We start from the raw sequence: 12,544 nt of genomic DNA, 5'->3' as shown, positions 1-12,544 counted from the left end.
GCCACAGAGGATATAGTCATTAACGTTTATCTAATTCTACCTAATAGACTAAAAACATCTTACCATTGAAGGCCTGGATCACCTGATCAAGAGTCTCCAAGGAGATTCCACTGTAACCCTTGGCAAGGACATTGATCCTGAGAGCCAGAAGCATGCGGCACCTCTCCGGTGACAAGGGCTTGCCCACACCTGGTAGACAGAGAGCAGTGGGTAAGTGAAGAGAAGCGACAGTGCGGTGAACACTGAAAACAGCTGCACAACACTGAGATAAAAGGGCCATACCGGCTGAGTGGGAGCGAACAAGATTCTCTTGGAGTTCCCTGAATGAAGAGAGAAAAGATTACGTTAGAGAATTTAGCTTGATGAAAATTATTAAAACACTTTGACAAAAGGGGAGGGGGAAGAAGACATTATCTAACGTTATCTAAAAATGCAGAAAGGTTTGGGTTCCTTTCCTGTGTCCACCCTGGGAACTTCAGCGATAGGGAAGTAGTGCAATTGATCAGAGGGTTCCTGGAAGGGGCCAGGATGGGAACAGGGAGAGACACAGGAGACTGCAGATGCTGGAATCTGGAGGAGAGCAGCTGGAGGAACTTGGTGGATCAGATAACACTTGTTGGGGAACAGACAGTCAATATATTGGGTCTCAGCTTTATTGCGGATTTTATAACACGGACCTTATTTTGTTATTGGCTATCAGCTGTCCTCATCTGTTCAGGGTCAGCGAGGAGAGGTTCTCCTTCGCAGTGTCCACAGTAACCCAAGTAGAACAGATGTGTAATAGTCCTCGGAGGATGGACATGTCAAGCAGCAAATCACCAAGGCCAATTGAACTGATTTGAAGCAAAAGAGACCATCAGTGCCACAAAAATGAATAAGGTGATGGCAAAACGTTTTGAAAATTTAGCTGTAATATTTAAATTTCCATATTGAACACATTGACCAATCAGGAGAGCCACAGTTTAGGTCAGTATTCATTGGAGTTTAGATAAATGAAGAGTGACCTTAATCAAACATACAAGTGGTCTTGACAGGGGTAAAAAACAAACAAACACAAGAAAATCTGCAGATACTGGTAATCTAAGCAACACACTAAATGCTGGAGGAACTCAGGTCAGGCAGCATCTATGGAAAAGCATCTACGGAAACAGTCGACGTTTCAGCACTGGGAAAAAAGTAAAACGGGAGAAGTTAGAACAAGGTGGGGGATGGGAGAGAGAAGTACACAGTGGTAGGTGATAGGTGAAACCAGGAGAGAGAGGGATGAAGTAAAGAGTTGAAAACTTGATTGATGAAAGAGGTAAGGTCTGGAGAAGGGGGAATCTGAAAGGAGAGGGTAGAAGACCATGGAAGAAAAAGAAGGTGATGGGCAAGGAAGGAGACAAGAATGAGGGAATGGTGAAGGATTACTGGAAATTCAAGAAACCGATGCTCATGCCATCAGGTTGAAGGCTACCCAGACGGAATAATGGATGTTGCTCTTCCAGCCTGAGTGTGGCCTCATTGCAGCAATAAAGAAGACCGTGGACTGACATCTTGGAATGGGAATAGAAAGTGGATGGCCACCAGTAGATCCACTTTTTCTGGCGGACACAGCATAAGTGCGAGACAAAGTCTCCCAATCTATGTCAGGTCTCACCAATATAAAGGAATCCACAACCACACCGGGAGCACCGGACACAGTAAATGACCCCATGAGACTCATAGGTGAAGTGTCGCCTCACCTGGAAGGACAGTTTGGGACCCTAGGAGGAGGTATAGGGGCAGGTGTAGCACTTGTTCCACTTGCAAGGACAAGTACCAGGAGGGAAATCAGTAGGGAGGGACAAATGGACAAGGAAATTGCGTAGGGATTGATCCCTGCGGAAAGTGGAAAGTGGAGAGGAAGGGGAAGATGTACTTGGTGGTGGGATCCTGTTGGAGATGCTGGAGGTTATGGAGAATTATGTGCTGGATGTGGAAGCTAGTGGAGTGGTAGGTGAGGACAAGAGAAAACCTATCCCTGGTGGGGTGAGGGCAGACATGCATGAAATGGAAGAGACGTGGGTGAGGGCAGCATTGGTGGTGGAGGAAGGAAAGTCCCTTTCTTTGAAGGAGAAAGATATCTCATTAGTTCTGGAATGAAAAGCCTCATCCTGAAAGCAGATGCGGCAGAGGTGGAGGAACTGAGAGAAGGGGATGGCATTTTTACAAGTGACAGGGTGGGAAGAGGTATAGTCTAGATAGCTGTGAGAGTCAGTGGGTTTATAAAAGATATCAGTAGATAGACTGTCTCCAGAGATGGAGACAGGGAAATTGAGAAAGGGGAGGGAGGTGACAGAAATGAACCAAGTGAACTTAACGGCAGGGTGGAAATTGCTGGCAAAGTTGATGAAGTTCACAAGCTCAGCATGGGTGCAGGAAGCAGCACCAATGCAGTCATCAATGTAGCATAGTAAGAGCTGGGAGCGATACTTATGTAGGCTTGAAACATAGACAGTACCATGCAGCCAACAAAAAGGTAGGCATAGCTGGGACCCATGTGAGTGCCCATGGCTACACCTCTTGTTTGAAGGAAGTGGAAGGAGCCGAAGGAGAAATTATTGAGAGTGAGGACAAGTTCCACCCGACGGAGGAGAGTGGTGGTGGAGGGGAACTGGTTGGGTCTGGTGTCCAAAAAAGAAGAGCAAAGCTTTAAGGTCTTGTTGAATGAGTATGGAGGTGTATAGGGACTGGACGTCCATGATGAAAATGCAATGACTGGGGCCAGAGAACCTGAAATCATTGAAAAGATCCAGAGCATGTGAATTGTCATGGATGTAGACAGGAAGGGACTGAACCGGGGGACAAAACAGAGTCAAGATATACAGATATGAGTTTGGTGGGGCAGGAACATGCAGAAACAATGGGTCTACCTGGACAAGTGGGTTTGTGGATCCTGGGTAAGAGGAAGAAACTGGAGGTGCAGCAAGGGAACTATGAGGTTGGTGGCAGTGGGTGGGAGATCTCTAGAGTCAATAAGGTTGGTGGAGGTGCAGGTGGCAATGGTCTGGTGCTCCTTAGTGGGGTTCTGTTCGAGGGGTAAATAAGAGGAGTGTCTGAGAGTTGTCGACTGGCCTCAGCAAGGTAGAGGTCAGTTCGCCAAACTACTACAGCACCCCACTCCCATTTGCGGTTTAGAAGGTGAGGTTGGGATTAGTATGGAGAGAGTGCAAAGAAGTGCATTCAGAAGGAGTGAGGTTAGATTTGGGAGCGAGGAGTGATAAAGTCAAGATGGTTGATGCCTCGTCAGCAGTTAATAATGACAAGATCCAGAGCAGGCAGAAGACCAAAGCGGGGAGTCTAGGAAGAGGAGGAAAAATAACAAAGGGCAGGTCATTTAAAAGTGGGGTAATTAGAAGACGGAGAGTAAATTTGCTACCTCAGATGCTGAAGGATGAATCTTTTAATGTATTTAAGGTGGAGAAAGCTAAATATTTGAAAGATTGAGGAACTGCATGCTGTAGGGAACTGTCTTAGAAGAAGAGTTGATGTTGTTGAATAGTACAGCAAGTTTGATTGGCCGAAAGGTCTTCTCCTGTGTTGAATGCAATCTTTGCCTCATGGTTTGTAGATGTTAAAATTAGCAGACAATAGTTTTTCTCTTCCTAGTTTGGAATGCCTCCACGAGATACAACAAACTGCTGGAGGAACTAAGCAGGTCGAGCAATATCTGCAGGAGGAAAGGGCTCTGATCAGGTCTTGATGCTGGGTTTCAACCTGAAACTTCAACAATTTCTTTCCTCTCACCAACTCAATCGGCTGAGTCCTTTCTGAAGATTATCTGTTGCTCCAGATTCCAGTATCTTGCGCCTCCCTTCCACTGACTGGCCGCTCAGTGAGCCCGACCTCTGGCAGTCAATGACATCTTTCAGCTGTTGCCTGCTGGCAACCAACATTGGAAAAGGGGACTGGGACAATCCAGATGATTAATGTCTTGTTGGCAATGATGTAATGGTGGGACACATTAGCAATCAATGAAGGTACAATCCCTGAGGAAGGGCCTAGGTAGACTGGAAATTCTGGAGATGTGAGAAAGGAATAAGGACTTTTGGCCAAAGAAATAGACAAAAAGGTGGAGGAAGAAAAGTTCCAATGTCATTTTAGGCTTGGAATTCCTAAGGACATGGGGGGACAAGGCTGAGCCATCAGCTGGGAAGAAATCAGATCTTGTGGACAGCGGTCTGAGCTCAGGAGTGAACCCTATCACTTTACTGCCAAATTCCAGCAACTCGAACAGAGACTGGGGAAGGGAATTGGTGGGGGGGGGGGGAGGGGAGTAAAATGCATATTGCTCCCAAGCTACCAGTCCGTCAGCAGACACACCAAACTAAAACTGCTGCAGAATGCTAAAACATGAAGACGCGAATCCATATAAACTACTGGGAATCAACAAGGATATTGTTCAAATTATAAGGAAGAACTTACTTGAGCTTACTGTGTGGGATAACAGTCCGAGCAAATTTCCCAAAGCCAGTTGTTATTCCGTACACAACTGAAAGACAAAGAAGTGTACAGATATTTTCCCTTCATGCCTCAGCTGCTATAACCTGTAACATCACTTTTAGGGAACATGCAAGGGTTGAGAAGAGAACTTGTCACAGAAGTTGGTCATGAATATAATTTACAGGATATACACACTGTGGCCATTTTATTAGGTACAGCTGCTTGTTAGTGTAAATATCTAATTGGGGAATCATGTGGCAGCAACTCAATACATAAAAGCATGCAGACATGATCAGCAGGTTCTGTTGTTGTCAGACCAAACATCAGAATGGGGAAAAAATGTGACTTCGAGTGTGGAATGATGGAGTGGTTTGAGTATCTCAGAAACTGCTGATTCCTGGGATTTTCACACACAACAGTCTCCGGATTTTACACAGAACGGTGTGAAAAAATTCAGCCAGTGAATGGCAGGTCTGTGGGCAAAAATGCCTTATTGATGAGACAGGTCAGAGGAAACAGGTCCGACTGGCCCAAGCTGACAGGAAAGCAACAGTAACTCAAACAACCACACCTTACGACAGTGGTGGGCAGAAGAGCATCTCTGAACACACAATACATCAAACCTTGAAGTGGCTGGGCTACAGCAGCAGAAGACCACACCAGGTTCCACCTACCTAATAAAGTGGCCAATGAGTGGACATCCAGGGTTTTCCAAATGACCCATATTTTACTAGATCTCATCTCATGCAGCTTGTCTTTCTTTTCTTTTTGACTTACCTTTATTTTCTTTCACAATATTTTCCAGAAGTAATCTTGACTGTTTGATTTTCTCTTCAGCTTCTGCAGTGAGCTGGGATGAGGGAGAAACAGTGGAGTCTGTCATTCATTGTGTGGTTAAACATGAATCCTGCAATCAGGTATCACAAACACAATTACCTTGATCTTGTAAAGTCCTCTTCCCAAACGAACTAGTTCTTCAATTGTTAAATGATTTCCATCTACATAAATACACTGAAAGATTGCATTTTCCTTTAGTTTATTTGATTAGCAAACTACAAACATACCAGCAGCTCACTTTCATGACAGGTTAATGGTACAACCTCCAGTGAACTTTCATACACCGAATCACAAAAATCGGCTCAACATCTGCCATTTCAAATTTTCATCAATATATGAGAAGAATTTTAGAACCTGTTTATAGAAAATAATGTGCATTGTATGCTCTTGCAGGATAGTGTTGTTCAAGAAGGGCAGCAGGAATAAGTACTGATCAGTGAGTCCTACATCAGTGGAGGGAAATGGTTCAGAAGTCAGAGGGATAGGGCTTATGTTCACATAGAAAGACTAGCATTGATTAGGAGTCAGAATGGTTTTGTGCAGAGCAGATCAGATCACAAATGCACTGAGTTAGGAGTTAACTAAGAAAATTGGTTAAGGCAGAGCATAGAGGTGGACTTCAGTAAACCAACTTGGTTGGTTGATCCACAGGATAGGCATGAGGTATCTGAGTTGTGCTGGTGAAATGGATCCAAAATTGGCTGATGACTAGACGGTGGTGATGGATGAGTGTTTTCTGACTGAAAGCCTATAACAAGGGGTTTACCACATGTATTGGTGCTGAGACCTTTATACTGTATAAAGAAGAATGCAGATAGTGTGATCACTAAGTCTACAAAGAACAGGATATTTGTGAGGTAATAGATTGCAAAGAAGCCTGTCTAATAATACAGCTGGGAAGTTGGGTGGAGCAGTGGTAGATGTAGTTTAATCCAGGCAAGTGTGAGGTGATGCATAGAAACATAGAAAATAGGTGCAGGAGTAGGCCATTCGGCCCTTCGAGCCTGCACTGCCATTCAGTATGATCATGGCTGATCATCCAACTCAGAACCCTGTACCTGCTTTCTCTCCATACCCCCTGATCCCTTTAGCCACAAGGGCCATATCTAACTTCCTCTTAAATATAGCCAATGAACCGGCCTCAACTGTTTCCTGTGGCAGAGAATTCCACAGATTCACCACTCTCTGTGTGAAGAAGTTTTTCCTCATCTCGGTCCTAAAAGGCTTCCCCTTTATCCTTAAACTGTGACCCCTTGTTCTGGACTTCCCCAACATCGGAAACAATCTTCCTGCATCTAGCCTGTCCAATCCCTTTAGAAGTTTATACGTTTCAATAAGATCCCTCCTCAATCTTCTAAATTCCAGTGAGTATAAGCCTAGTCGATCCAGTCTTTCTTCATATGAAAGTCTTGTCATCCCAGCAATCAATCTGGTGAACCTTCTTTGTACTCCCTCTATGGCAAGAATGTCTTTCCTCAGATTAGGGGACCAAAAAACTGCACACAATACTCTAGGTGCGGTCTCACCAAGGCCTTGTACAACTGCAGTAGAACCTCCCTGCTCCTGTACTCAAATCCTTTTGCTATGAATGCCAACATACCATTTGCCTTTTTCACTGCCTGCTGTACCTGCATGCCCACCTTCAATGACTGGTGTACAATGACACCCAGGTCTCGTTGCACCTCCCCTTTTCCTAATCGGCCACCGTTCAGATAATAATCTGTTTTCCTGTTCTTGCAACCAAAGTGGATAACCTCACATTTATCCACATTAAATTGCATCTGCCATGAATTTGCCCACTCACCTAACCTATCCAAGTCACCCTGCATCCTCTTAGCATCCTCCTCACAGCTAACACCGCCGCCCAGCTTCGTGTCATCCGCAAACTTGGAGATGCTGCATTTAATTCCCTCGTCTAAATCATTAATATATATTGTAAACAACTGGGGTCCCAGCACTGAGCCTTGCGGTACCCCACTAGTCACTGCCTGCCATTCTGAAAAGGTCCTGTTTACTCCCACTCTTTGTTTCCTGTCTGCCAACCAATTCTCTATCCACATCAATACCATACCCCCAATACCATGTGCTTTAAGTTTGCACACTAATCTCCTGTGTGGGACCTTGTCAAAAGCCTTTTGAAAATCTAAATATACCACATCCACTGGCTCTCCCCTATCCACTCTACTAGTTACATCTTCAAAAAATTCTATAAGATTCGTCAGACATGATTTTCCTTTCACAAATCCATGTTGACTTTGTCCGATGATTTTACCTCTTTCCAAATGTGCTGTTATCACATCTTTGATAACCGACTCTAGCATTTCCCCACCACCGAGGTCAGACTAACCGGTCTATAATTCCCCGGTTTTTCTCTCCCTCCTTTTTTAAAAAATGGGGTTACATTAGTCACCCTCCAATCCTCAGGAACTAATCCAGAATCTAAGGAGTTTTGAAAAATTATCACTAATGCATCCACTATTTCTTGGGCTACTTCCTTAAGCACTCTGGGATGCAGACCATCTGGCCCTGGGGATTTATCTGCCTTTAATCCCTTCAATTTACCTAACACCACTTCCCTACTAACATGTATTTCCCTCAGTTCCTCCATCTCACTAGACCCTCGGTCCCTTACTATTTCCGGAAGATTATTTATGTCCTCCTTAGTGAAGACAGAACCAAAGTAGTTATTCAATTGGTCTGCCATGTCCTTGTTCCCTATGATCAATTCACCTGTTTCTGACTGTAAGGGACCTACATTTGTCTTGACCAATCTTTTTCTTTTCACGTATCTATAAAAGCTTTTACAGTCAGTTTTTATGTTTCCTGTCAGCTTTCTCTCATAATCTTTTTTCCCTTTCCTAATTAAGCCCTTTGTCCTCCTCTGCTGGTCTCTGATTTTCTCCCAGTCCTCAGGTGTGCCGCTTTTTTTTGCTAATTTATATGTTTCTTCTTTGGACCTGATACTATCCCTAATTTCCCTTGTCAGCCACGGGTGCACTACCTTCCCTGGTTTATTCTTTTGCCAAACTGGGATGAACAATTGTTGTAGTTCATCCATGCGATCTTTAAATGCTTGCATTGCATATCCACCGTCAACCCTTTAAGTATCATTTGCCTGTCTATTTTAGCTAATTCACGTCTCATACCTTCAGTTATCCTTCTTTAAGTTCAGAACCTTTGTTTCTGAATTAACTATGTCACTCTCCATCTTAATGAAGAATTCCACCATATTATGGTCACTCTTACCCAAGGGGCATCGCACGACAAGATTGCTAACTAACCCTTCCTCATTGCTCAATACCCAATCTAGAATGGCTTGCTCTCTAGTTGGTTCCTCGACATGTTGGTTCAGAAAACCATCCCGCATACATTCCAAGAAAACCTCTTCCTCAGCACCCTTACCAATTTGCTTCACCCAATCTATATGTAGATTAAAGTCACCCATTATAACTACTGTTCCTTTATTGCACGCATTTCTAATTTCCTGTTTAATGCCATCCCCAACCTCACTACTACTGTTAGGTGGCCTGTACACAACTCCCACCAGTGTTTTCTGCCCCTTAGTGTTATGCAGCTCTACCCATATCGATTCCACATCCTCCAGGCTAATGTCCTTCCTTTCTATTGCGTTAATCTCCTCTCTAACCAGCAATGCTACCCCACCTCCTTTTCTTTCCTGTCTATCCCTCCTGAATATTGAATATCCCTGGATGTTGAGCTCCCATCCTTGGTCACCCTGGAGCCACGTCTCTGTGATCCCAACTATATCATATTCATTAATAACTAACTGCACATTCTATGCAGACATAGAAGCATCATGTACAGAGGAACCTTGGAACATGTGGAACGTGTGCCGTAAACGGTTCCGGAATATTAAGTGTGTAGTAGAAAAAGGTCAGGCGGAACAAGTGATAAGGAGGACACATGTACAGAGGGATGGTCTGACGGAACATGGAGTTAAATGTGCAGAAAGAGTAAGTAAATTTAGGAAGGACAACAAAATTCAAGGGGCGTATAGCCCAATGGGAGTTCGGGGAGCTGGGTTAAGCACAATAGGCAGCAATTTAAACAGAGAGAGGAGAAATGGGCTAAAAATTCTATATCTGAATGCACGAAGTGTCAGAAATAAGGCGGATGAGCTTGAAGCTCAGGTGCGAATGGGTAACTATGATGTTGTTGGGATAACGGAGACATGGCTGCAGGGAGATCAGACCTGGGAAATGAATGTACAAGGATATACGTGCTATTGTAGGGACAGAAATGTGGGCAAAGGGGGTGGGGTGGCCCTGTTGGTGAGGAATGAGATTCAGTCCTTTGCAAGGGGGGACATAGGATCAGGAGAAGTAGAGTCTGTGTGGATAGAACTGAGGAACAGTAAGGGCAAAAGGACCCAAATGGGTGTTCTCTACAGGCCACCAAACAGTAGCATGGATATTGGGTGCAAGTTGAATAGGGAGTTAACATTGGCATGTGGCAAAGGTAATGTTGCAGTAGTTATGGGGGATTTCAACATGCAGGTGAACTGGGAGAATCAGGTTGGTGCTGGACCCCAGGATAGGGAGTTTGTAGAGTGCCTACGGGATGCATTCTTGGAACAGCTTGTACGAGAGCCGACCAGGGACAAGGCTATTCTGGATGTAGTGTTGTGTAATGAACAGGATTTGATAAGTGATCTTGAAGTAAAGGAGCCATTAAGAGGTAGTGACCATAATATGATGTTTTTATCTGCAATTTGAGAAGGATAAGGGCAGATCAGAGGTGTCAGTGTTGCAGTTGAACAAAGGAGACTATGGAGCCATGAGGGAGGAGCTGGCCAAAGTTGACTGGAGGGATAGCCTAGCAGAAAAGACAGTGGAACAGCAATGGCAGGTATTCTTGGGAATAATGCACAAGGTGCAAAATCAGTTCATCCCCCGGAGAAGGAAGGATTCAAAGGGGCGAAAGGGGCCACAGTGGTTGACAAAGGAAGTCAGAGATTGCATAGCATTAAAAAAAAAAGTATGACAGAGCTAAGGTGAGTGGGAAGACAGATGATTGGGAAATTTTTAAGGAACAACAGAACTTAACTAAAAAGACAATACGGGGAGAAAAAATGAGGTACGAACGCAAGCTAGCCAGGAATATAAAGGAGGATAGCAAAAGCTGTTTAAGGTATGTGAAGAGAAAGAAGATAGTTAAGAACAATGTTGGGCCCTTGAAGAATGAATTGGGTGAAATTGTTATGGGAAACAGAGAAATGGCAGAAGAATTTAATAAGTACTTTAGATCTGTCTTCACTAGGGAAGACACAAGCAATCTCCCAGATGTATGGATGGGCCAAGGACATAGGGTAACAGAGGAAATGAAACAGATTGACATTAGGAAGGAAACGGTGATGAGTAGACTGATGGGACTGAAGGCTAACAAATCCCCAGGTCCAAATGGTCTACATCCTAGGGTACTAAAGGAGGTGGCTCTGGAAATTGCGGATGCATTGGTAATCATTTTCCAATGTTCCTTAGATTCAGGATCAGTTCCTGAGGATTGAAGAATGGCTAATGTTATCCCGCTTTTTAAGAAAGGAGGGAGGGAGAAAACAGAGAACTATCATCCTGTCAGCCTAACATCAGTAGTGGGGAAGATGCTAGAGTCCATTATTAAAGATGAAATAGTGGCATATCTAGATAGCAGTGATAGGATTGGGCCGAGCCAGCATGGATTTACCAAGGGCAAATCATGCTTGACTAATCTATTGGAGTTTTTCGAGGATGTAACCAGGAAGTTAGACAAGGGAGATCCAGTGGATGTAGTCTACCTCGATTTTCAGAAGGCATTTGATAAGGTCCCACATAGGAGATTGGTGGGTAAAATCAGAGCTCATGGCATTGGGGGGAAGATATTGACATGGATAGAAAACTGGTTGGCAGATAGAAAGCAAAGGGTAGCGGTGAATGGGTGTTTCTCGGAATGGCAGGTGGTGACTAGTGGGGTGCCACAGGGCTCGGTATTGGGACCACAGCTGTTTACAATTTACATCAACGATTTAGATGAAGGCATTGAGAATAACATCAGCAAGTTTGCTGATGATACTAAGCTGGGTGGCAGTGTGACATGTGATGAGGATTTTAGGAGAATTCAGGGTGACTTGGATAGGCTGAGTGAGTGGGCAGATACTTGGCAGATGACGTTTAATGTGAATAAGTGTGAGGTTATCCACTTTGGGAGTAAGAACAGGAAGGCCGATTATTATCTGAACGTGTAAAGTTAGGTAAGGGAGAAATACAAAGAGATCTAGGAGTCCTTGTTCATCAGTCACTGAAGGTGAATGAGCAAGTGCAGCAGGCAGTGAGGAAGGCTAATGGAATGTTGGCCTTTATTACAAAGGGAATTGAGTCCAAGAGCAAGGAAATCCTTTTGCATTTGTACAGGGCCCTGGTGAGACCACACCTGGAGTATTGTGTACAGTTTTGGTCTCCAGGGTTAAGGAAGGACATCCTGGCTGTAGAGGAAGTGCAGCGTAGATTCACGAGGTTAATTCCTGGGATGTCTGGACTGTCTTACGCAGAGAGGTTAGAGAGACTGGGCTTGGACACGCTGGAATTAAGGAGATTGAGAGGGGATCAAATTGCAACATGTAAGATTATTAAGGGATTGGACAAGATAGAGGCAGGAAATATGTTCCAGATGCTGGGAGAGTCCAGTACCAGAGGGCATGGTTTGAGAATAAGGGGTAGGTCATTTAGGACAGAGTTAAGGAAAAACTTCTTCTCCCAGAGAGTTGTGGGGGTCTGGAATGCACTGCCTTGGAAGGCAGTGGAGGCCAATTCTCTGGATGCTTTCAAGAAGGAGCTAGATAGGGATCTTATGGATAGGGGAATCAAGGGATATGGGGACAAGGCAGGAACAGGGTATTGATAGTAGATGATCAGCCATGATCTCAGAATGGCAGTGCAGGCTCGAAGGGCCGAATGGTCTACTTCTGCACCTATTGTCTATTATAAATTTCTACAATTCTAAGCTTTCCCACAACAGCAGTTATTTTTGTCAGAATTCTTTGTTCCTTGAATCTGATCAACCCCCACCCCCCACCCCCAACAGTCTTCTAGCAAATTTCCATGTCAAAGCTTCACTGGGAGACAGGATCTGTGCGTTGTGTCACTGCCGAAATATCTGTTTTACCTGCTATTGTCTCACACACATTCAAGCTTCAACACCACTAATTGAATCCTCTCCCAAATGCAGGCTGTTTTGAGAAGAGCACGGG

At 44.3% G+C, this 12,544-nt stretch overlaps 1 protein-coding gene across 3 annotated transcripts in view; it reads right to left on the bottom strand.

Moving 5' to 3' along the window:
• The window catches only part of LOC140738530 (histidine ammonia-lyase), an 80,807-nt gene that overhangs the window by 66,272 nt on the left and 1,991 nt on the right, over window positions 1-12,544 (bottom strand). For all 3 annotated transcript variants that reach the window (XM_073065919.1, XM_073065916.1, XM_073065917.1), the window contains exons 4-8: window positions 5,401-5,475; window positions 5,242-5,314; window positions 4,447-4,513; window positions 283-320; window positions 64-189 (exon numbers count right to left, since the gene is read on the bottom strand). In XM_073065919.1, the coding sequence (XP_072922020.1) occupies window positions 64-154 (91 nt within the window). In that variant the 5' untranslated portion in view covers window positions 155-189; window positions 283-320; window positions 4,447-4,513; window positions 5,242-5,314; window positions 5,401-5,475. The remainder of the gene's footprint in view (window positions 1-63; window positions 190-282; window positions 321-4,446; window positions 4,514-5,241; window positions 5,315-5,400; window positions 5,476-12,544) is intronic.

This window comes from Hemitrygon akajei, chromosome 14 (assembly GCF_048418815.1).
Source record: "Hemitrygon akajei chromosome 14, sHemAka1.3, whole genome shotgun sequence".
NCBI lineage: Eukaryota > Metazoa > Chordata > Chondrichthyes > Myliobatiformes > Dasyatidae > Hemitrygon > Hemitrygon akajei.
The sequence above is the reverse complement of the archived record's forward strand: the minus strand, read 5'-3'. Positions and strand labels throughout refer to the sequence as shown.